Below are 20,153 nucleotides of genomic sequence, written 5' to 3'. Positions count from 1 at the left end.
CATTTACCTTGCCGTTTCCAATCGCTGAGCGAAGTTAGGTTGTTTTGATAAGCTTTGTCAATATCTATCCTGTTTATCATTATTACCTGTGACCATTGGATACTTTCTGATACTAAGCCTAGCAAAATGACAGAACCTGCATCGACTTCTGTTAGCGATGGCGCGCAATACAGTGAGTAACAGAGCCGCGTATGAGATAAGTAGTACTAAGACTATTTGTGCTTGTAGGCTCGTCAATGGCTAAATTCTTGGGTAATGTGTCAAGAGCAATCCTGAAAGATCCCGGTTTACCGCGTCCGAATCCTACAGTATCGGCGTGGCAGGTTCCGGCACATCCCACAGTGTCATCCATTCAGTCTTCAGAACTTCCACAGTATACCGACTTTGTTGTTATCGGGTCCGGGATTACAGGATGCAGCGTTACCAAAACCCTGCTGGAACATGGTGCTACCCAAAATTCTCACGTTACAGTGTTAGAAGCGCGTACACTTGTGAGTGGCGCTACTGGGAGAAACGGTGGGCATCTCGTGACTGCTGCTGGTCATACATTTGGCCCTTTAGCTAAACAGCATGGGATTGAAGCCGCAAAGCAAATCACACGCTTTAGTATCCTGAACATAGAGCATATGATCGATATGGTCAAGGCCATGGACAAGGAAGTCCAGGATGATTGCCAGATCAGAGATGTGCGAAAGGTCATGGCCGTTGGAGACGACGAAACGTGGACAGCTGCGAGAAACTCAGTTTTAGCCTTCCAGAGAAATGTCCCTGAGTGTGAAAGTTACCATAGTATTGTCGATGCGGATGACGTACCCGAGGTATGTAATGCTCTGATGAGTGGTTGTCACTAACCTGACATGGTCAGAGATGGAACATCAAGGGGGCATCTGGGGCCGTTGAACATGACGCTGGAGCCATCTGGCCCTACCGTCTTTTGACCGGTATTTATCAGCGGCTACTGGCACAATTTCCAAATAGGCTCGCTATTGAGACTCATACCCCAGTTACCGAAGTCGAGTTCTTGGGAAATGCTGAGTATCCATATACCATAACCACATCTCGCGGGACTATCAGAGCCAAGAAGATCATCCACTGCACGAATGGACATGCATCCCATTTGCTTCCCCGGCTTTCCGGAAGGATATATCCTTTTAGGGGAACAATGTCCGTTCACAAGCCTGGCCCGGAGCTCGCAAACGTGGGTGCATCCAAATCCTGGAGTCTTTCCCATAAGCCAACACTTGACATCAAATCTGGGTTGTACACCACTGGCCTTTATTATCTCCAGCAAAATGCTCTGACGGGACGAATCTGGATTGGAAACGAAACCGCATGTATGCCAGATATTCTAACTGCCGATGACACATACGTGCCTGAAGCAGCTGTACAAGCTCTTTCCACAGTTCTCCCAAAGTTCTTCATCAAAGGCTGGGGCTCTGAGTCTACTTCCGATATTGAATCAATATGGTCCGGTATTCAGGGCCATACTGCAGACGGATTACCTGTCGTTGGTCAGGTCCCTGCTGCTGTCACTGGGAACAAAGAAGATCAAGGACAATGGATCGCAGCTGGATTCAACGGATATGGCATGGACAAGTGTTGGTTGACTGGTGAAGCCTTAGTCAAGATGATGTTGGGAGAGGATGTTAGTGGCTGGTTTCCACAGTGCTATCGAATTACTGAGGATCGGCTCCAGAGTCAGCTCACAGCCGAGGCCACAGTGACCAAGTTCGCCAGCTTGGCCTCAGAACCGTTAGACGCAAAGCTTTGAGTCTATCAAGGACATAATTGCTTTGAACATGGTTTATTCTAAAGTTGCAGTGTATTTGCTAGTTAACCAAACATTGTGCCCATTTTCTTCTCATATGCCACGTCCAACCAGTAGACCTGCTGTTCCCCAGCATCAAGAGCCGCCCAGATATGATTGATGAGTTGAGAAATAGCCCGCGTCTTCTGCAGGGGTAAGATATGAGTATATGCTGCTAATCTGGAAGCAAGAAATTTGCGAGCCCTGGTAACACGAAACGGTAAATGATCAAGGGTCTCAAAGTCGTCGCCTAAGGGTGTTTGCTTAGAGCTAAGCACTAATTCGCTAGATACCGCGACCATGATGAATGGTTGGGCACTGCGAGTGTGTGATTCGAATGGAATAGTTTCCAAGATTGTAATGACATGCAATGCTAGTTCGGTACGCCAAGTTTGTCTTTCTTCAATGGTCGGGACTTTGGTCCCCGGTAGAGGCTGGAGTATTGTCTCTTTATCCCATGGCGCATAGCGCTCAATAAGAAGATCTGGGAAGACACGGTAAAGCTGCAGAAGACCGGTGTATTTGTAAGCCTCGTCCATCAGCTCTAGATGCTTCAGCGGCGTTTGCGGATCACCTGGGTCTCTGATCTGTGAAACGTCCGGTGGTCGATGGGCCAAGAGGACTCGTTCCAAGCGTCTTGCATCCCGTAGGGAATGCCTGAAGACATCGACGTGTTCCTCTGTCATGAAACTAACTTTTGACATTTGTTTTCTGTAAGTGAATATGATAATTCCGACGTCTCTTAGTATCTTGATGACTCTGTTAGATATACCGCAGTAGGGATGCGGCTCTACGAGCTTTTCTTGTATTGTCGCGGCTGGAGGAGAATGTTTCTTAGAGGTTCTCAGGTGCTGGGTGTCGGTTAGGTATGCAAGCAGCATCGCCCAGTAGTCCATGGTATTGTCAAAGAAAGACGTCGCCGAACTTCCATTGTCGGTAGTCATCTCATCAAGCATATCCCAACTAGTTTGATACATGTCCGGGGCGAGATTGTCTGGACTTATCCAGCTTGATGTATGACCCAAGAAAGTAGCAGCCAGAGCCATAGCCTGTTTTTGGGCCAGTACTGCTGTTTTGTTTTTGATAAATACCAGAGCGCGAGAATGTTCTTGTCTGGCAACTGGTAGCAAATGAGGGAAATTCTCTGATAGACATGCTGCCGCCATACTTTGGATAGTATGATGCAGAGCACCGGATGATTGCCACATGGTCTCGGCAATATTACGCATTATGTTCAGCTTGCTGTCCCAAACACAGTAAAGAGGAATGACCTCGGAGAAGAAGTACTCGGAGAGGGCGGTGGGAACATGAAGTATTTGACGTGGCACTTCTTGTACTTGGTCCACTATCATACGCTGAGGTAAAGTTGTGATCTGGAAAGGGGTTTCCGATGTCGGAGGTAGCAATTGTGTTGCCGATATGTCTTCAGTTTGTACAACCCGAGGGCCACTCAGCTGTTCCATGACACTAAATGGCAAAGGGAGATTGTCTTGGATATCGGACCATGCCATACCATCCAAATCCGGACACTCCCAAGTAGCATCAGGAGATTCCATAGACTCAGGCTCCAATAGGACAACAGCAGCATCAGTAGCTTCTACATGAGGAGGAGTCACAGATGACATGGAATCCCACTGGCTTGGCGTGTTCAACCAGGGTTCAGACTCATCATCTCGAATAGGTGTTTCAGTAGTACGATTCAACAGTGACGGATCATCCGGCAGTTGTTGTTGCGGCACAGTTTGCACTGACTCTAAGGACACAAGTCCACCAGCCCGCAGCTCATGCTTTTTTGACCATCGAACATTAAGCGCATATCCGGGGCATTGAAGATTTCTTGCTTCACAGCGACCACAAGTTGGCTTCTTTTCGTCGCATTTGATCTGGTAAATTTAGTCACTGGGTATCGATGGGAATGGAGACCGGGTTCACCTTTCTCGCTTTGCACCGTAGACAGCCGTTTCTGGATTTGAAGTGAAACGCTTTCGGTGAATGACTCATTTGACTGTCTGTCATGATAATCGACTTCCAACATTAACATAAAGAAATGCGTCTGTTGAACAATCGCCTTGTCCTACCTGAGTCCCCTCTCCATGTTCCCCGCTTCTTTCCCCAGATACGACACTATTAGCGACCAGATAAGACCCCGCGTGATAAGATCTGACCTTGACTAGAGGCCTAGATTGACCTGAGATTGTCCAGTCTCGCACATACTTGCCTGATCCATCCTAGCTTCAGATAACCACCACTAACAATTATCGCAGCGCACTTCCTCATTCGATATGGCTTAAAGTCCAGACACTCGCTTTTGCGAGATAAGGTACTTAAGACGGGGTCTATTAATTAACTAGACATTCTCCAATCGAGGAAGGGATTTCTTTGCAGATACGGATGGCGAAATGGAGTCACATACATCTCATTCTGCTTCAGAGGAAGCAAAACAACTTTCCATGATGCCTGAAAAGTCCGACCACAAATACAATGATAGCGAAACAGCACCATCTGGGTCCCTTCGCCATGGGGACGTTACAGTTCAGACTGTGAAGCCATTCACGACCCTATCAGCCCTTGGCATAGGCTATGGGACAACAAACACTGCAGTTGGCCTGCTTCTAGTCCTTGGAAGCACTCTTCCCATGGGCGGCACACCTCTCTTCTTCTGGGGATTCTTAATCCAGGCCATTGTTGGTCTCGCCACAGCAACAACCCTCGGAGAGCTAGCTTCAGCCATACCCCATCCTGGCGGCCAGTATGTATGGGTAAATCACCTGGCTCCACCAAGATACCGCCGCGTCTTGTCCTATTTCACGGCCGTCATTAGTTGGGTAGCTGCTGTCGCGACGGGTGCCTCAGCCTGTCTATCCGTACCCACAGGAGCCTGCGCCATCATCTCGTTGCTGAACCCCAACTTTGTGTATAAACGGTGGATGGGTTTCGTCGGCTTCCAGCTTCTCAATATACTGACTGTCTTTGGAGCCAGCTTCGAGCACGCTCTTCCCAAGATATCAAAGGTTATGCTTTTGTTCAGTTGCATGACTATCTTCACCATCTTCGTTACACTCTTTGCCATGTCCGATACGCACATGCCGGCCAAAGATTATTTCACCGCGTCGGTCAACATTTCCGGGTGGCCGAAGGGTATTGCATTTATAATCGGTATGAACGGCGCCAACTGGAGTTTTTCATGCCTGGACGTGGCCACACATCTTGCAGAGGAGATGCCCTCGCCAAGCACTGATATCCCCAAGGCTTTGATATGGACGATTGTAGTCGGATTTGTTTCTGGGCTTTTAGTTGTCACTTCGACTTTGATCAATGTGTCAGGAATTGACGGAGCCGCGGACAACTCCGCATTGGCTCTCTTCTATCGCATTACAGACAGCAAAACGGCGGCTGTGGGTCTTTGGGTGCCAGTTCTAATCACTACGGCTGGTGCAGTGTGGTCTATTCAGACATGGCAGTCTCGCCTAGCTTGGACAATCAGTCGAGAAGCTGGCTTTCCGCTCCATCGTCATCTCAGCAAGCTCGCGCCTTCGCCAATGCATACCCCTATCTGGTCATTGATCTGGTCAGCTTCAGGCACTACCATCTTTGGATGCCTGTATCTTGGTTCCGACTTGGCCTTCAACTCTCTCATTTCGACAGGGATCTTACTACAGTATATTAGTTACAGTATTCCTGCCATTCTTATGCTTAGTCAAGGTCGGTCTAAGTTCCAGCATGGTCCGTTCTGGTATCCAAAGCTAGGGTTCTTGGCCAATATCGTCATGTTGGCCTGGACCATGGTTGCTCTTATCTTTTACTGTTTCCCTTACTACTTGCCAGTGGTAGCTGACCAGATGAATTATGCATCGGCTGTCCTTGGTGGCATTGGCGTCTTGACTGTGTGTCTGTGGTTCTTCTATGCGAATAGTCATTATGAAGTTAGGGAGATACAGGATGACTAGTTTCTAGGGCGTATCGGTACGAAATTTAATAAGCTGGTACTATAGTTGATGCCCCGATGACATATCCAAACAATTCTCTATGATCTCCTGCTTGTCATTTATGAACATGTCACTAGGAGTAGGCCGTTGTACCATGCAGAACTACAAAAGGTCTAAATTTTGATAGACTCGATCATGGCTTGTTTGTAATTAACCGTTCACCGCCATATTCGAACTAGGTGATGCTACGTTCTCGGTATGTTGCATGTGAAACCTACAGGTAATCCGTACCTGTTGCGACACGGCTGGGGACAGTCTGCACTTCGCTCACAGAGACCTTACAAGACATACTTAGTGTCTCACAAGTTCAGATGTAACCAAGTGTCCTTCAAGGTGCTGTGAGAGACACTCGGCAATGCAGCTTCGGCAATCTCCACGGCGTTCAGTTGGCTCAAGGCTAAAAGTCGACAAAGGCCGGACCGACCCATACAGAGTTTGGAAGACTCATATGATCTTCATAGCTGGTAACGATCTACTAGAATAATATTATAGTCGAAAGTTTGATCGATTATTGTGATCGATCTGACAGCTGATAATAGGTATGTGCCGTAATACTACCAATTAGATATGATTTGCATGTATTGACTTTGATACCTAGTGGGTCTGTACAATCATCATGACGTGTTTCTTTTGGAGTGCATATCAAAAGGTCCACGGCGTTTTCAGCTGCTCTTCACGCCTTTTCTGTTTAATGGCTGAAGTTGTGAGACATTGCAGTGACGTGGTCTAAATATTACATGAAAAGTCTCACAGCTGCCTACGAAGGCTGAGATCTTCTCACCGCTTGATCAAATAAGTGATAGCGAGACTGAGTATTCCTTAGTCGTGACGACATTGATCTAGCCAGACATAGGTTCATTGAACTATATATACCGCCACGCCAACACCCATATCGTATTCATCCAGTCACGCCAACATCATCGATCAAGACAACAGTGACCTTGAAACAGCAGCAACAATATGGAGGTCAGAACTATTACCTTTCTTATTACTTTCACTTTTATGGTACATACTAAGTCTTATTCAGCCCGTTACTATTATGTATGAAGGGGTTGACGAATGGGAGAACAACAGGGACAAGGTGTATGAGTATGTATCATCTCCCATCATATATGCTTACATATATACAGCCACTAACACGTATTAGAATCATTGAGAAGCATACCCAGCATGAACAAGGATCATATCCCGAAACTAGGAGTATTCCTCCCATTATCATGTCCCCACCGTAAGTCCCTACCCTCGATTTTAATTTTCACGTAAAAGGCCATTCTGACATAGGTATGTTACAAGGCTTCCTCAGGAATGTATCGACGAACTGAAGGCAGTGCGTGGTGTTAAAGTACGGACTCAGCAGGATTAATGATGGTATTGGTAAAATTGAAACAAATGTCTAGTAGTGTTTATATCAATGAAATGCTATGGGAGCAAGCCTTAAGCTGCGACCTGTAACTGGAATTCCTGAAGCCTTTGTGATGGTTGGGCTTTTTTTATCCATAGACGAAATATCGAGGCGCCTATGCTTCTCCCGCTTATTAAAAGCCTTGGAGCTTTCTTATAGCTGTTAACTACTGACTATAACCTGTTGAGGTAACGCGATACTTTCATCCAATTCGTTATGAAATCACAAAGGACTCTCAATGAGAGATTTAGCTGGCCATTTTTAATGTCTTTAATGATGTATAAAATTGATCGATCCAGCAAGATCTAGAGGCCTACTTTGGCCGTAACGCTACTGCTATTTAGTTCATCTTACTATTTTATTATTTTTATAATCCTTAAGCTTTTGCCTAGGCCTTCTTAATTTCCTCTAGGTTTTTAATAAAGGTTAATCTATTTATATAGATTAAATTTTTAATAATAATTAAATCTAAGGTTCTCTTAAGATAAGGTTTTTTCTATAATATAACTCTTTTAATATAAACCTTATAATAAAGGCTATAATTTATAAAAAAAGCTTTTATTATATTAAAAATAGCAGTAATTTCTTTCTCTTATAACCTTAATTAATATTATTTAATTAAGTAAAATTAATTAAATTAATTAATCCTAATCTCTTATTATATATAGCTAACCTATTATAATTCTTATATATAATATTAATTATTAAACTAAAGGCTATTAGTCTTAGTTATTATTTTAATAGCTTATATTTTAATATAATTAAAGATATAATTAAAAGGCTTAAGAATAAAGGCTTTTTATATATAGAAATTAAGCTTTTTTATATAATAAAAAAAAGAAATATCCTTATAAAGATTAAATTAATAGCCTTTACTTATAAATTAAACCTTTTAATTTTATATAAAGAGAATAAGAAAGAAAGGCTAAAAGAAATATAATAGCTTAAAAAGGTTATTTTAAAGAAAAAGGTTAAGCTATTTAGAGAATAAATTATATTCCTTAAGGCACTTAATATACTAATAATCTTATATAATAACTAGTTTAACTAGTTAAAAAGGTATATTATAATAGCAATTAGGGCCTTTAAGTTATAGTAGAAGAAGGCTAGATAAAGAAGCCTAAAGCTAAAGGCTTAGTGCAGATTATCTAGTTAATTAACTAAATAATGCTGCTTCTATCGTAAGAGATTCGTAATATTATTAACTAGGGTTAGTTCATCTTACAGTAACTGTATGATAGGGAAAACATGTTTATAAATCTGATTGATGTGCCGAGTTTTGGTTGCCAACGTTAATTCGCCTTGATATCGAAATCTCTCCTACTTAAAATGAATATGCCGATAGGGTTACTACATTTTGATGCTTTCACTGCACGACCGAAACCACCAAAATATCCACCTGAAATTCCCCAGGCAATGAAAATCAGCATGCGCACTTAGTCTGTGGTGACGATTTGCCAAGTACCGTCAGGGACATCACCCGGAAGATACTTCTGAACGCAAACCTCTCCACCACCGATACCCAAATCCTCGCGAGAGCAGTCGCCGCTGAGGTCAGCCTCGGCACCTAGTATAACGTGTCAGTTTCTCGTTATGAAAGATTCCATGAACATCGACTTACAGTAGAGAAGAGGAGTGAAAGTGGGGTAGCCAGCATGTCCAGGCTCGGGAGCCATGCTCTTTGAGACAGATCGCTCCTCCGATTCGCCCTTGCTAATCTCATAGCCATCAGAGAAAGAGTTGACAAAAACAATGTACTCAGAGAAGCCGACTTCAGTACTGTCCTCGTGACTTTCACTAGTGGTAATGTCATTGCCAGCAGTGTAGGTCCAGGTCTGGCCACAGGTGGTCTGGTCGGGCTCGCATGTTTCTTCGGGGCCGACCTGGATCTGTCGACCAAATGTGGTGTAGAGCTCACTCTTGAGGTTGATAATACACTTGTCGTTGCCTTGACGTTTGTTGAGGATAGGGGCACGCTTGACCTTGGTTACGTCCTTAGCCTTGGGAGCAGGGGCCCGTTCGGCGAGGCTACGCTTGGAAGGCCAGGTGCTGACATCGTCATTGCAAAGAGAGCCACAGCAGTATCTATCATAATAGAGTTAGTAACACGTTAGATAGAACCAAGTGACTGAATAAGAGAAATTGTACTTACGCGTATCCGAACCTCTGAGTCAGTTCCAAATCACCGCAGGGTGTCTTGTCCTTCTGAATCTTGCGGTAAAGTCCATTACGGCAAGGCCAGATATCACCCTCTTCTTGAGAACCTGGGAGGTTGAAAAAGAGCATACTGCATCCCTGGCCAAACTTGGAAGTGTCAATCCAGACGGGGTATTTACCGTTGGCATTGGTAGGCCAGCCTTGAGGAACTATGGTAGCAGCATTGCAGCCAGAGAATTCGTTGCCATTGTCGTCTGTCTTGGTATTGACGCCTAGCTGGAAGGACTGAACGTCAAGGTCATTGGGGTCCGGGTTGCAAGTTTCAGTGCTGTATAGATCAATGTTCATCAAGTCCTGGGCTTGGACCCGAATTGCTGCGAGAGCCAGAGCAAGAAGGGAAGCCTTGTTCATCATGATGAAGACAAGTGATACAAAGATATGATGCTAAGAATGGGAAGTGTTGTGCGGACTGTGCGATCTTTGCAGTCTGTGATGAGGATAAAAACATTTCCTAACTTAAGGACAACGGTTCTTATAGCCGACTGATGAGCTATCGAGATGATCGGGAGTATCAATAAAGATCAGAACAATCTACAATGACGTATTATTCATACTCGACTTGATGGAGTCTTCCACAACATAGTGAAACTATTCCTGGAGGATCCGAAGGATGTCGTCCGGGCAAAGCTGTCCACTCACAATGATGCATTACCTTCCAAAAACGTATCAAATCAAGTGTGTACTGAGTAGTGAATAGTTTTGTGATCTACAAAATAGTGGAAACTTGACCAGAACATTCATGTATCATGGCCCGTAAATTCTCCTACAGGAGAAGATAATCCCCGTAGTATCCGTGCACTTTATCCTCCGGTTGGTTGATAAAGAGCCCAGTGGAACTGAAGATTTCCCACAGAAGGATGCGCCAAGCCCAGGGGCAGCAAGTGGAAATGCAACGTCGACGGTTGTATTAGGAATGACCCCACGAACATCTTGTGTTTTGTAAATTATAGTATCGTCATAGCCCGCATTCACTACCATGCAAACCCACTATCTGAAGGATTCCCTGATATGTAACACGTGCCTGAGCCACGGTTATAAACAAGTTTAAACTCGACTAAGGGATCTGATCGACACAAGGCGACCAATTATCAGCTTTCCTCAAAGACATCAACCTCGCCAGAGCTCAATCCTTCCATGTAACTGCCTGTCGCTGACAGACACGACATACCCTTTTTAGCTTTGGTATCCTAGATCGGGATATTCGGGTCCATCTATCGGCCTTTTCAATATTCCCCGGCTCAGACAACTTCATAGACGAACATGAGTTACTAGAGTGGGCACGGATGGGGCTATGGAGAGATGGTTGAAGCAAAGTCGGAGAATTCTTTATACACCGGTCTGCAGATCGTTCAGGAACGCAATACTGGTCATAGTTCTCGCCGATACTCGAGATAACCAAGATATTGAGTCAAAAATGTTTACGTCATTTGGTGAAAAGGATTGAATCCTTCGTCGATTCCCACGATGGAACAGCAGAAACAAGTCCTACGTGTCGTCTCTCAACAATGACCTCGCTACGAATAAGGCTCCCAGGACGTGTATAAAGATTTACCATCAACCACTCTTCTCAACCTTCCTCATCCTCCAATCCTACAACTACAAGTTATCCAACCATCACTCAATATCTATTTCTCAATAAACACATCTTAATACCACCAACCAAACAAGCTCTTCTTCAGACCCTACTCAAATCAAACCAACCTATCCAAAATGCACGCCCTCACCACTCTCACCACTCTGACCATGTCTCTATTCGCGGCCCAGACCGCCAATGCATGGCTACTAGAATTTTGGGGCACGCAGAACGTCTGCTCAAAGCCCAAAGGCAGTGCCGCCGACAACTCAGCCGGTGGAAAGCCTGGAGAAGGCAACGATTGTATGATGGCCTACTATGACTTGGAAGCCATGCTTGTCAAAGACTGGGACGAAGGATGCACTGTTAGGCTGTACAACGGCAAGGGCTTCAACTGTGATGGTGATCTCATTCTCGAGTACACCAAGGAGAAAGCAGAGGAGGAGGAGAAGCTCTCCGATGACGGAACCTACATGTGCCTTACTGACTTGGCTGGCGAGCCTGGACCTTACCAAGCTTCATACACTTGCGAGTAAGTGTTAGGGGTTGTGTATCTTTGAGGGGGTTGAACTATATATACGACAGCACTCTTGTTAGTTTCACAGAATTTATGTTGTTATGAACCAATTCAATATGTTGAGACTTTATTTGAAGAAGTTTTAGTCAGTATTTAATTTTGATTCTCAAATAGTGGCATGGCCATAACGTATCGCCCTCATCGGCAAAGCAGTCATTTTCACCCAACCCGTATTCTACCAAGTTGGCAACTGGGACTATTTACCTTGGTTCTTATCAAGCAATTCTGTCCATTCTCTCAAGATGCCCTGTAGCTCGTCGGGATGCTGTCTGTCTCCAATCCCAAATGGCCGAGATTTGAACTGATCCAAACTACCCTGTATGACCATGAGTTGTCAACGATGGAGAGCCAAGGGCATATCAGTCTACCTAGAACAAATAGCAGAGCTGTAATATAGTTAATGAAAGAACTATGAAATAAGTCTAAGAAAAAGTCATGTCTTTAAATTGGACAAACAGGTGAATTTCGTTCGAGAAATGCATGTTGCAAGAAGCAACACGGAACGTGATTATGATTTTACAATTTATTTAAATCGTAGTTCTCCCACTCAGCACATTTTACAAGGTGAACAGCGCGTTAGAAGAGGTTTGTAGAATAACGTCAAGGGCATGTCTAGATCAATAGTTGTGAGATGACCAATACTGAGACAATTCCTGACCGAAGTCGGTCACTTGAAGTAACCCGAGGGGATCTTACCCACAAAACGCGCTCTGACCGCTGTGACGACTGAAATTAGATGCGTTGATAAGACCAGTCAACATGAGCCGACAGTAGCAGACTAAGTCGCATGCAGAAGGGGATGTACGCCGCCAAGCCTGTTGATCAAGGCACTGCTACGCATACCGGTCGAATGATTCAGATCGTGACGATCAGTCAAAGAGGAAAGAAGAAAGATCCTTCCTTGCGCCCTCAGCATTCCACTCAATCAGAACCCGTGTCTTGGCTTCGGCCATTTTGGTTTGCACCAGCGGCTCCATTGCCGCTTGCTCCTCTTCACTAACTAGGTGGACCCTCGTCTTCCACATTTCTTCAGCAGGGATACCATCTTCTCTTTCACCAAAGAACCTCTCGTCCAGGTACTTCCAGTACATCGTGTCAAAGGCCCAACTCTCTCGCATATATACTGAAAGCAGAAGAAAAAAACTGTGTCGGCATGGCATAGGCAAACTCTCAATCTATACTCGCAAGAACACGGTCATCAACAAGGACATTGTTAAAATCATCTGAACAGAGGCGAAAGAAAACTGACCCGTCTGGCTGGTACCTTCGGTTCACCATCCTTGGAGTAGGCATACCAGTTGTCGTCGGAGTACCTAAAGCTGGGCAGTTGACCTTGTTTGGCCAATCTGCGAAATATTTTTGGAGCCACGTACTTTGTTCTGCAATCACCCTCAGATGACACCATGTCATTATGCTGGTATCATGTTGCAATAATGCTATTGGATAACTCAGTTATCCACAAATAACACTGAAGATGAGAGAAGCGAAGTAACGGAGGAATTATATAAATTTGAATTAACTAGCCATAACGGTCATTAATCGAGTAGTCAATGTGTTTTTATGTGCTTGTATTTGGCCACACTCTCCAACTAACAGGCCAGTATCTTAGCAACAGCCGCCTCAGCGGTGACCATAACAATGGTCTGGATGTTGCCAGTGGCGAGGTCAGGGTGAATACTGGCATCGGTAATGAACTGTGTATCTGTTAGCATCTAAGAAGTAACTCTAGGCAATGTATCAACTTACAAGGTTGTCCATTCCAAAGACCTTGGTGTTGGTGTCAACGACCGAGCCAATCTTGGCAGTACCGATGAAATGGTCTCCCTGGTCGGGCTTCTCGAGGAGAGCATCGATGGTGGTGTCACCCTCAAGGGTGTAACCGGTGGACTTGTCAGTGATGGAGGAGATGAACTCCTCAAGGAAAGCCTTTGAAGCCTCGGTATCGGCCTTCGTGGTCAGGTAAGGAGTCTTCTCGAAAACGGTCTTTCCATCTTGGTCAAGTCCCAGAACACCAGACGAAGTTAAGCCGTGGGTAAGGTAAACCTTGATAGAGATGACACCGTCCCCAGCAGCGGAGGTAGAGCCCTGGAAGTAACGGGTCTTGCCATCAGTTCCCTTGCGCGAAGTGAAGAAGATCAGACGGTGACGACCCTGGGTCAAAACACCAGAGCCAGAGTCCTCAAAGAGCTTGATGTTCTTGGTGTCGGTACCGTTGAGAACACTGTCGGTGTTGAGCATCCCCCACTTGCCATCAGTCTTGATGTTGAAGGCAAAGATAGGGTGATCCTTGATCTCCTTGCCGACGGGAAGGTCGATCCAGTTTCGCTGGGCAGGAAGGGTGACTCCAGACTTCTTGGCGTTGAGGATCTGCTTCTTGGGACCGATACCGGAGTTGAACAGAATACGGGGAGTGGACATGGCACCGGCAGAGAGAACGACGCGGCCATTCTTGGAAAGGTTGATGATCTGCTTCTTGCCATCGGCGGTCTCGACCTCAACACCTGTAGCACGGGAGCCGGACCGGACAACGCGGATGACCTTGCTGCTCATGCGAAGGCTGAAGTTGTCACGCTTCTCAGCAAGGGGAAGGTAAGTCCTGACGGGTCCAGCTCGGAGAGAGTTTTGGACGTTCCATGAAGGCCAGCTGTAGACTTGGTGCTTCTCGTTGGGCTGCTTGAGCATATCAACAGACTTCCATCCAGCCTTGTTAAGGAACGAGGACAGGGTGTTGTAAAGACCAGTGTCGTAGCGCTTGTTATCCTTGGAAGGCAGAGTGGTACCAGGGTTGCGAGCGTACAGCCTCTCAGCAGCGGGTGCAACGTCATCCCACTTCCATCCCACTGGCCACTTGTCGTTGAAATCGCGCTCGGGAGGATGAACGAAAACCATGTAGTTCACAGTGACGCCACCTCCAAGAACACAGGCAGCGAGACCGGCAGTGTCAGTGCACATGTACTCATTCCAGAGATCGAGACCACCGACAGCAGCGGAAAGGCCAGGAACATCAATGGGAGTGAGGGAGTTATCCCATGGCAGAGAGTGGTTGGATCCAGTGTTGATGGTAGGACCCCGTTGGCCACGCTCGAGAAGGAGAACCTTCTTATTAGTCTCAGAGAGTCGCTCGGCAGTGATGATTCCAGATGGGCCACCTCCAACAACAATGTAATCATAGGTCTCTTTGGCATCGTTGCCTGAAGCGACAGCTGAAGTCGACAGGGCGACGAGGCCGAGGGTAGAGATGGAAGAGAAACGCATGATTGAGCTGGTTTACAGCAAGAATGAATGTGGGTAATAGATGAGAATTGGGGAATATTCACAAAAGATGGGAATCGACATTCCCTTTTATTATAATGATGATAGATTGATAATCTCTTCAAAGACTCCATCTACAGTAGTTGCCCCATCGCATCTCCGTCATCTGTTTCCTAGAACCCTGCTTTTAAGGTTTCATCGGGTGAAAAAACAAGAACCAAGGTAACGGTTCGCATCTGTCAGAGGACTTAGTCAGTCTAGTACCCTGATTACAAAACCCGGGACATCCACTATTACTGTTGATTTCTCGGCTTTCGTTGCGAATAAAGTGGTTAAGAGTTTTTCCTACGCAGACAACAGAGTTTGCTTTGTGATCAAGTCGGCAGTTCAAACTGTAGTTGGCAAAGGCCGTTCCGAACAGCCGGATTTAATGGGGACATATCCCTGCAAGTTGATGAATTATTCATGCTTAGCTGAGACGGATCTAGCGATGTTGGGTATAACTCTCTTTCTGAAACAATGGAATATTTCCAGAAGTAGCGTCAGTACCGAGTTCAAAGCGTGCCTTATCTCATCTGATTGTTGGGTTCTTGTATGTGTTGCATTATCTCATTTGCCAAAAAGTTATAAAGAGCCGATGCCCCCATGACAAAACTTTGACAAGCCAACATGTCATGTCGCCAATGACAGTTTAACACTAGACTCATAGTGGAATGTATTGCCACTGAACCCAAGTCCAAATCGTACCTGATCAACATGGCTATCACGGTGCAACCAATTAGATGATTGCTTGGGTTCCAACACGAGTCAACCCTGCTCAATTGTTTGCCGACACATTCTAGAGTTAGACACTTTCTCTAGACAGACACTACACAAGTCATGTCACATCATCAAGCCGTTGAGAAGTAAAGTAACCTTTTAAATGTGTGAATCAATTGCATAAATCTCATAGCATAGGAAGCAAGCACAGACTGTGCATGGCATTGTCATGTAACTCCTAAAAATATCCCCGATTATCCGAGATTGCCTCGTGTTTATGGGTCTTGGTAACCCACTCAATCTTGGCTGCCGCGGCGGTCAGAGCGCGTTTTGTTTATAAGAAAAGCGCAACCACGATATTCTTTACATTGAATGATATCCATCTTTATCACCAATCTTCTCACAAAAAAAACAAAGATGACTGTCACTCGTTTTGCCTCGGCCCTTCTGGCCTCTTCTGTCCTGGGCTTGGCCTCGGCCGATGTCCTGGACATGCCTATTATTGTCAAGGACGGTTATGTATGTCGATCAGAATCTCTACAAGCCACTAACAAATGAACTAACTTGAACAGAAAATGGTACAGTTTGGTATTGGAACACCCGCACAAACTGCCCGTCTTCTCTTCGATACTGGAAGTTCTTCTGCTTGGATGGTCGACGCTGAGTGCGCCGAGACTTGTCCCCATGTCAACAAGGGTAACCGAAACGGATACAACCTCACCGAATCTTCTACCGGCAAGAAGACAGGCGATGACGCCAACATCGACTATCTCGGCGGCAAGATTGTCGGTCCTACCATCCAAGACAAGTTCACAGCTGGTGGCTTAAAGTGGGATTCCAAGTTCATCGCTGCCAACGAGAGCACCTGGACAGCACTTGCGGCTGATGGCTTCATGGGCCTTGGATTCGGCAGCATCCAGGATGGTAATGCCACACCTATTTTCGAGTCTTTGATGGAGCAGAAGCTTATGGACAAGCCCCGCTTCGGTATCTACTACGACGGCGAAGGTGATACTGGCGATAAGCCCGGCAAGGGCGTCTTGACCCTCGGAGGATCACGAGAGGACAAGTACGTTGAGGGCGACTTGATCTCTGTCCCTCTGACTGCCACCAACAATGGCGACTACGACCTTTGGAGATCTATCATCCACAGCACCACTGGAAAGCAAGATAAGAAGAATTGCAAGACCGACTGCAATGAGAAGCGAACTGAGATGAACGGCATGAGCGTCGTCTTTGACACGGGCGCTTCAAGCATTACATTCCCCGAGTCTACGATCAACGACATCTACGAGTCCATTGGCATGAACTACACTGCTATTCTCAAGGGAGAGCACATTCCCCTCTGCAGCGAGTTCACCAAGGACTGGTCTGTTACCTTTGAGATTGGCTATTATGGCGACGAGAAGAACGTCACCATTCGAGGTGATCAGCTCCGTCGCCCTGGCTTTGCCGAGCGCGAGGATGCTTGCTGGCCTCCTTTCCAAGACGGCCCTGAAGGATATGCTCTCGTTGGCACCCTGTTCTTGAGAAACTTTTACACCGTTTGGGATTACAGCCTCTTCCCCGGTGAGGTTGGATTCATGAACCCTCAACTATCTTTCGGCTACCTCAAGGAGGGTTTCTAAGCTTGAATCTCGACTCGAAGTAATATGAATGCTAGGCTAGATGCATCTCTTCCAGCACAAAGTGCCCCGAAATTAATTATTACTATAACACTACTATATAATGACGTCCAAATGAATATATGGAGCCTAACTGCAAATATACCATTTCTTCACATCGAAAAGTCAATAAGTGCCCAATTGATGCTGCCTCCATTCTCTCCAAAGTCCTGGCCACCAGTGAGAAACTCATTCAACCACGTAGACTCATTGATCGGCGACGAGAACAACGTTAGCCCTGGAAAGTCCCACTCAAACACGAATTGATCAGGCACAAATGACTCTAGTTCCGTGTACCCCCCAGCTTGTCGTTCTTGATTCGTGTCGACCTCCACATGATCGTCCGAGTCTAGGTTAAGTCCTCGCTTATACTTTTGAATGCTCAACTTCAAAAGTTGAAGGTATAGAACACTTGTATTTGAGCGACTGTCACCTTTCAATCCACCAGCGACAGCCATCTCCAGTTCATTCAGCAAAATACTCGCTTTGGCGACTAAGTCATGTTGTGATTGTTGATCGTCCTTTTCTGGAAGCAGAGCGGATAATTTGAGGAGAAGCAAGCAACAAAAAGTGTTCTTGGCCCACACAAAGTCCATAGCGTATCGGATGCTCTTGAGATAAAGTCGCGGCTCTTGTATTATGATATCGAGATGTTGTTTTAGCGACGCTTTAGTCATGTCAAGAATGGTCTTTTGGGTAACTGACATAACATTCACATTCTCCACGCCTGCAGCTCGTACCGCGCGACAAAGAGCCATGTTATCAGCCCAGCATCTCTGGACCGACAAATTTGGTACAAACCAAGGCATAACTTGATGATGTGGTTCCGAAATACGTATCCAATCATGGAACCAAACATCTATGTCGAGTTTGGCATCTCTAACCAAATCCATGATTTCGCTGTCGCCAAGGTTCGCTCTCTGTGGTAAAGACGCGTATATCTTCGCGCGAAGAACATTTAGTTCTACCTGAGCAAAAAGATAGTGATCCATGCCCGTGGAGAAGGGGCTCTGAAGTAGAATCCTACACCGACGCGAGGCACCTCTGAATTTGAACGTTGGCACGCCTCCAGCATCGACATGAAGGATGTAGCTAAGGACGAGAAGGTGAAGCCAAACTCGTGCTTTTCTCATACGCGTAAAATTGTTTTCGATAATCGTTTGCTCGCCGTTGGAGAGTGTATCACCGAGAACAGACTCGGCCACAAGCGTGTCATATGCTTCTGTGAAACCCAGATCCATGGCCATACGCGTCGCAATAGCTATGAGAATAGCCCTCTCGCCAGCATAGCATGCCTGCACTAACAAGGCCTGAACAGTTTCAAGATTGCCTGTCGATGGGTTTGCTATTGCAGCGTTGAGCATACGCTGTGTTCTCAATGCAAGAGTCCGCCATCTTGGATTCGTCCCATTCTGGACACGGCATCCTACTGAGCAGATAGTAGTGAATAGCAAATCACTCCGGCTGCGAATTGCCGGAAGGGAGTCGTAACGCGGATCAAAAACAGGAACGTAGCGATCACATCCAGAAAAGAAGGCGTTGAAGTACAACTCAGCTTCTTCGTCACTCAAGTCATCATCGGTGAAGAGGTTAGCAGCAGCTGGGGTCTCTGTTTCGAAAGATGACCTGGGACGTTTGGGTGGTCTTGGAAAATGAGATGTAGTTTCTGGGGAGCACGTGCTAGTGGAGACTGCCAGCTGAGATGATGCATGCGCGAAGTTGATATCTGAAGGTGGATTGAATGTTCTTAAACTGCTGAGCTGGAGTGGTCTTTCTGTATCAGACACGTAGTTCTGGGTAAGTGGTCCGGCTGTATTGGGTGCATATGGTGGTAGACGTGCTCTCAGTGACTCAATCTCTTTTTCCAGGGCTTCTATTCTCCTACACAGCCATTAGTTCTTCTTCCTATCGCTCTGCCAGGGGAGCAGACAATTCATGCGGTTCTTTGGGTTTCTCAACAAAGTTGCACGTTTTCTGGAGTTGTTGACATCTGAACGTTGTTAGCATATATTTAGATTGATGTACAGACTGCCAAGGCAAAAGATCATACCGAGAACACGGCCGGGAGCCATCACACTTAACCTAGTAATTACGTTACTATCTTATCATAGAGTTACCATGTCATGTCCGTATACCTTACTCTGACGACAAGAGCCACACGACGTCTTGGTACCAAGTTAGTTCGCGGTATAGTCAAAGCGGCGTCAGAATCAGAAATACCGGGATTCGTTTCTTACGAGCACGAGGTTGTGCAGAGTCACTAGCTGACCGATGATCGGTCGAATGTTCTCCGTGTTGGACCTCGTTTGAGACCATGTTGAGCGGCGATAGTAAAGAATGTCCGACAACAAGAATGCGGGGATAGAGTTAGTCAACCACAGCAAGTGCGGTAAAGCAAATGTGAGGAGAAACTGATAGGGTCACGCGAAGATAATGTGGAGAATTAGTCAACACTTTGACTAACTTGATCTGGCTGGCTTTATTCTTGTCGTAACAAGTGAGAATAACAATCTTGACAAACCCACGTCAACCTCTGAAGCCTATGGACTGATCGAGTTGCAGAAGGATTAGAAGGAGAAAAACCAAGAGTCCTTTGAGGTACAACTGCTGCTGTAGCATGCCAGCATCATGCTGGACTACTCCATGGGGATAGCCTGTTAGCGTTCGGACTTGGTTAGTTTTCTCCGGTCTCGGTTAACATACCGGCAATGGAAACATCACGGCCGCGGACATGATCGCGATTCTCCGAACAATGACAACGGAATATGCAATACAAGTCCGGTCGGCATTTAGAAATGAGACCATCGCGAAGCAAAGGTTCCCCGCTGAGTGTACGACTTGATCATATTTAAGAAGAAGCACCCCCCGCATACGTCAATCATCTTATCTTCACTCACCAAGATATATTCCTATCGT

General features: G+C 45.8%; 8 protein-coding genes across 8 annotated transcripts; 4 read left to right on the top strand and 4 right to left on the bottom strand.

The window, feature by feature from the left end:
• Nucleotides 1-126: 126 nt before the first annotated feature.
• Nucleotides 127-1,771, top strand: FSST1_008823 (FAD dependent oxidoreductase-domain-containing protein; the record flags this gene model as incomplete). Its single annotated transcript, XM_083225741.1, has 3 exons — nt 127-172; nt 229-818; nt 866-1,771. The coding sequence occupies 3 exons, from the start codon at nt 127-129 to the stop codon at nt 1,769-1,771; spliced, it is 1,542 nt and encodes a 513-aa protein (XP_083084784.1).
• A 62-nt stretch (nt 1,772-1,833) lies between these two features.
• Nucleotides 1,834-3,902, bottom strand: FSST1_008822 (transcription factor domain-containing protein; the record flags this gene model as incomplete). The annotated part of the gene is made up of 3 exons (XM_083225740.1): nt 1,834-3,560; nt 3,605-3,816; nt 3,886-3,902. The coding sequence occupies 3 exons, from the start codon at nt 3,900-3,902 to the stop codon at nt 1,834-1,836; spliced, it is 1,956 nt and encodes a 651-aa protein (XP_083084783.1).
• Nucleotides 3,903-4,206: 304 nt separating this feature from the next.
• Nucleotides 4,207-5,754, top strand: FSST1_008821 (amino acid/polyamine transporter I; the record flags this gene model as incomplete). The annotated part of the gene is made up of 1 exon (XM_083225739.1): nt 4,207-5,754. One exon carries the CDS (start codon nt 4,207-4,209, stop codon nt 5,752-5,754), a length of 1,548 nt encoding a protein of 515 aa, XP_083084782.1.
• A 2,877-nt stretch (nt 5,755-8,631) lies between these two features.
• On the bottom strand, nt 8,632-9,766 carry FSST1_008820 (uncharacterized protein; the record flags this gene model as incomplete). The annotated part of the gene is made up of 3 exons (XM_083225738.1): nt 8,632-8,762; nt 8,817-9,280; nt 9,348-9,766. 3 exons carry the CDS (start codon nt 9,764-9,766, stop codon nt 8,632-8,634), a joined length of 1,014 nt encoding a protein of 337 aa, XP_083084781.1.
• Nucleotides 9,767-11,122: 1,356 nt separating this feature from the next.
• FSST1_008819 (uncharacterized protein) lies at nt 11,123-11,521 on the top strand (the record flags this gene model as incomplete). Its single annotated transcript, XM_083225737.1, has 1 exon — nt 11,123-11,521. One exon carries the CDS (start codon nt 11,123-11,125, stop codon nt 11,519-11,521), a length of 399 nt encoding a protein of 132 aa, XP_083084780.1.
• A 1,630-nt stretch (nt 11,522-13,151) lies between these two features.
• Nucleotides 13,152-14,817, bottom strand: FSST1_008818 (uncharacterized protein; the record flags this gene model as incomplete). Its single annotated transcript, XM_083225736.1, has 2 exons — nt 13,152-13,256; nt 13,309-14,817. The coding sequence occupies 2 exons, from the start codon at nt 14,815-14,817 to the stop codon at nt 13,152-13,154; spliced, it is 1,614 nt and encodes a 537-aa protein (XP_083084779.1).
• Nucleotides 14,818-15,990: 1,173 nt separating this feature from the next.
• On the top strand, nt 15,991-17,201 carry FSST1_008817 (aspartic peptidase domain-containing protein; the record flags this gene model as incomplete). The annotated part of the gene is made up of 2 exons (XM_083225735.1): nt 15,991-16,092; nt 16,146-17,201. The coding sequence occupies 2 exons, from the start codon at nt 15,991-15,993 to the stop codon at nt 17,199-17,201; spliced, it is 1,158 nt and encodes a 385-aa protein (XP_083084778.1).
• Nucleotides 17,202-17,350: 149 nt separating this feature from the next.
• On the bottom strand, nt 17,351-19,553 carry FSST1_008816 (uncharacterized protein; the record flags this gene model as incomplete). The annotated part of the gene is made up of 5 exons (XM_083225734.1): nt 17,351-19,118; nt 19,168-19,227; nt 19,288-19,319; nt 19,373-19,402; nt 19,458-19,553. The coding sequence occupies 5 exons, from the start codon at nt 19,551-19,553 to the stop codon at nt 17,351-17,353; spliced, it is 1,986 nt and encodes a 661-aa protein (XP_083084777.1).
• Between the last annotated feature and the right edge of the window lie 600 nt (nt 19,554-20,153).

This window comes from Fusarium sambucinum, chromosome II, assembly GCF_050947815.1.
Source record: "Fusarium sambucinum isolate potato_lamoka chromosome II, whole genome shotgun sequence".
NCBI lineage: Eukaryota > Fungi > Ascomycota > Sordariomycetes > Hypocreales > Nectriaceae > Fusarium > Fusarium sambucinum.
Note: the sequence above shows the minus strand (reverse complement) of the source record. Positions and strands in the feature narration are given on the sequence as shown.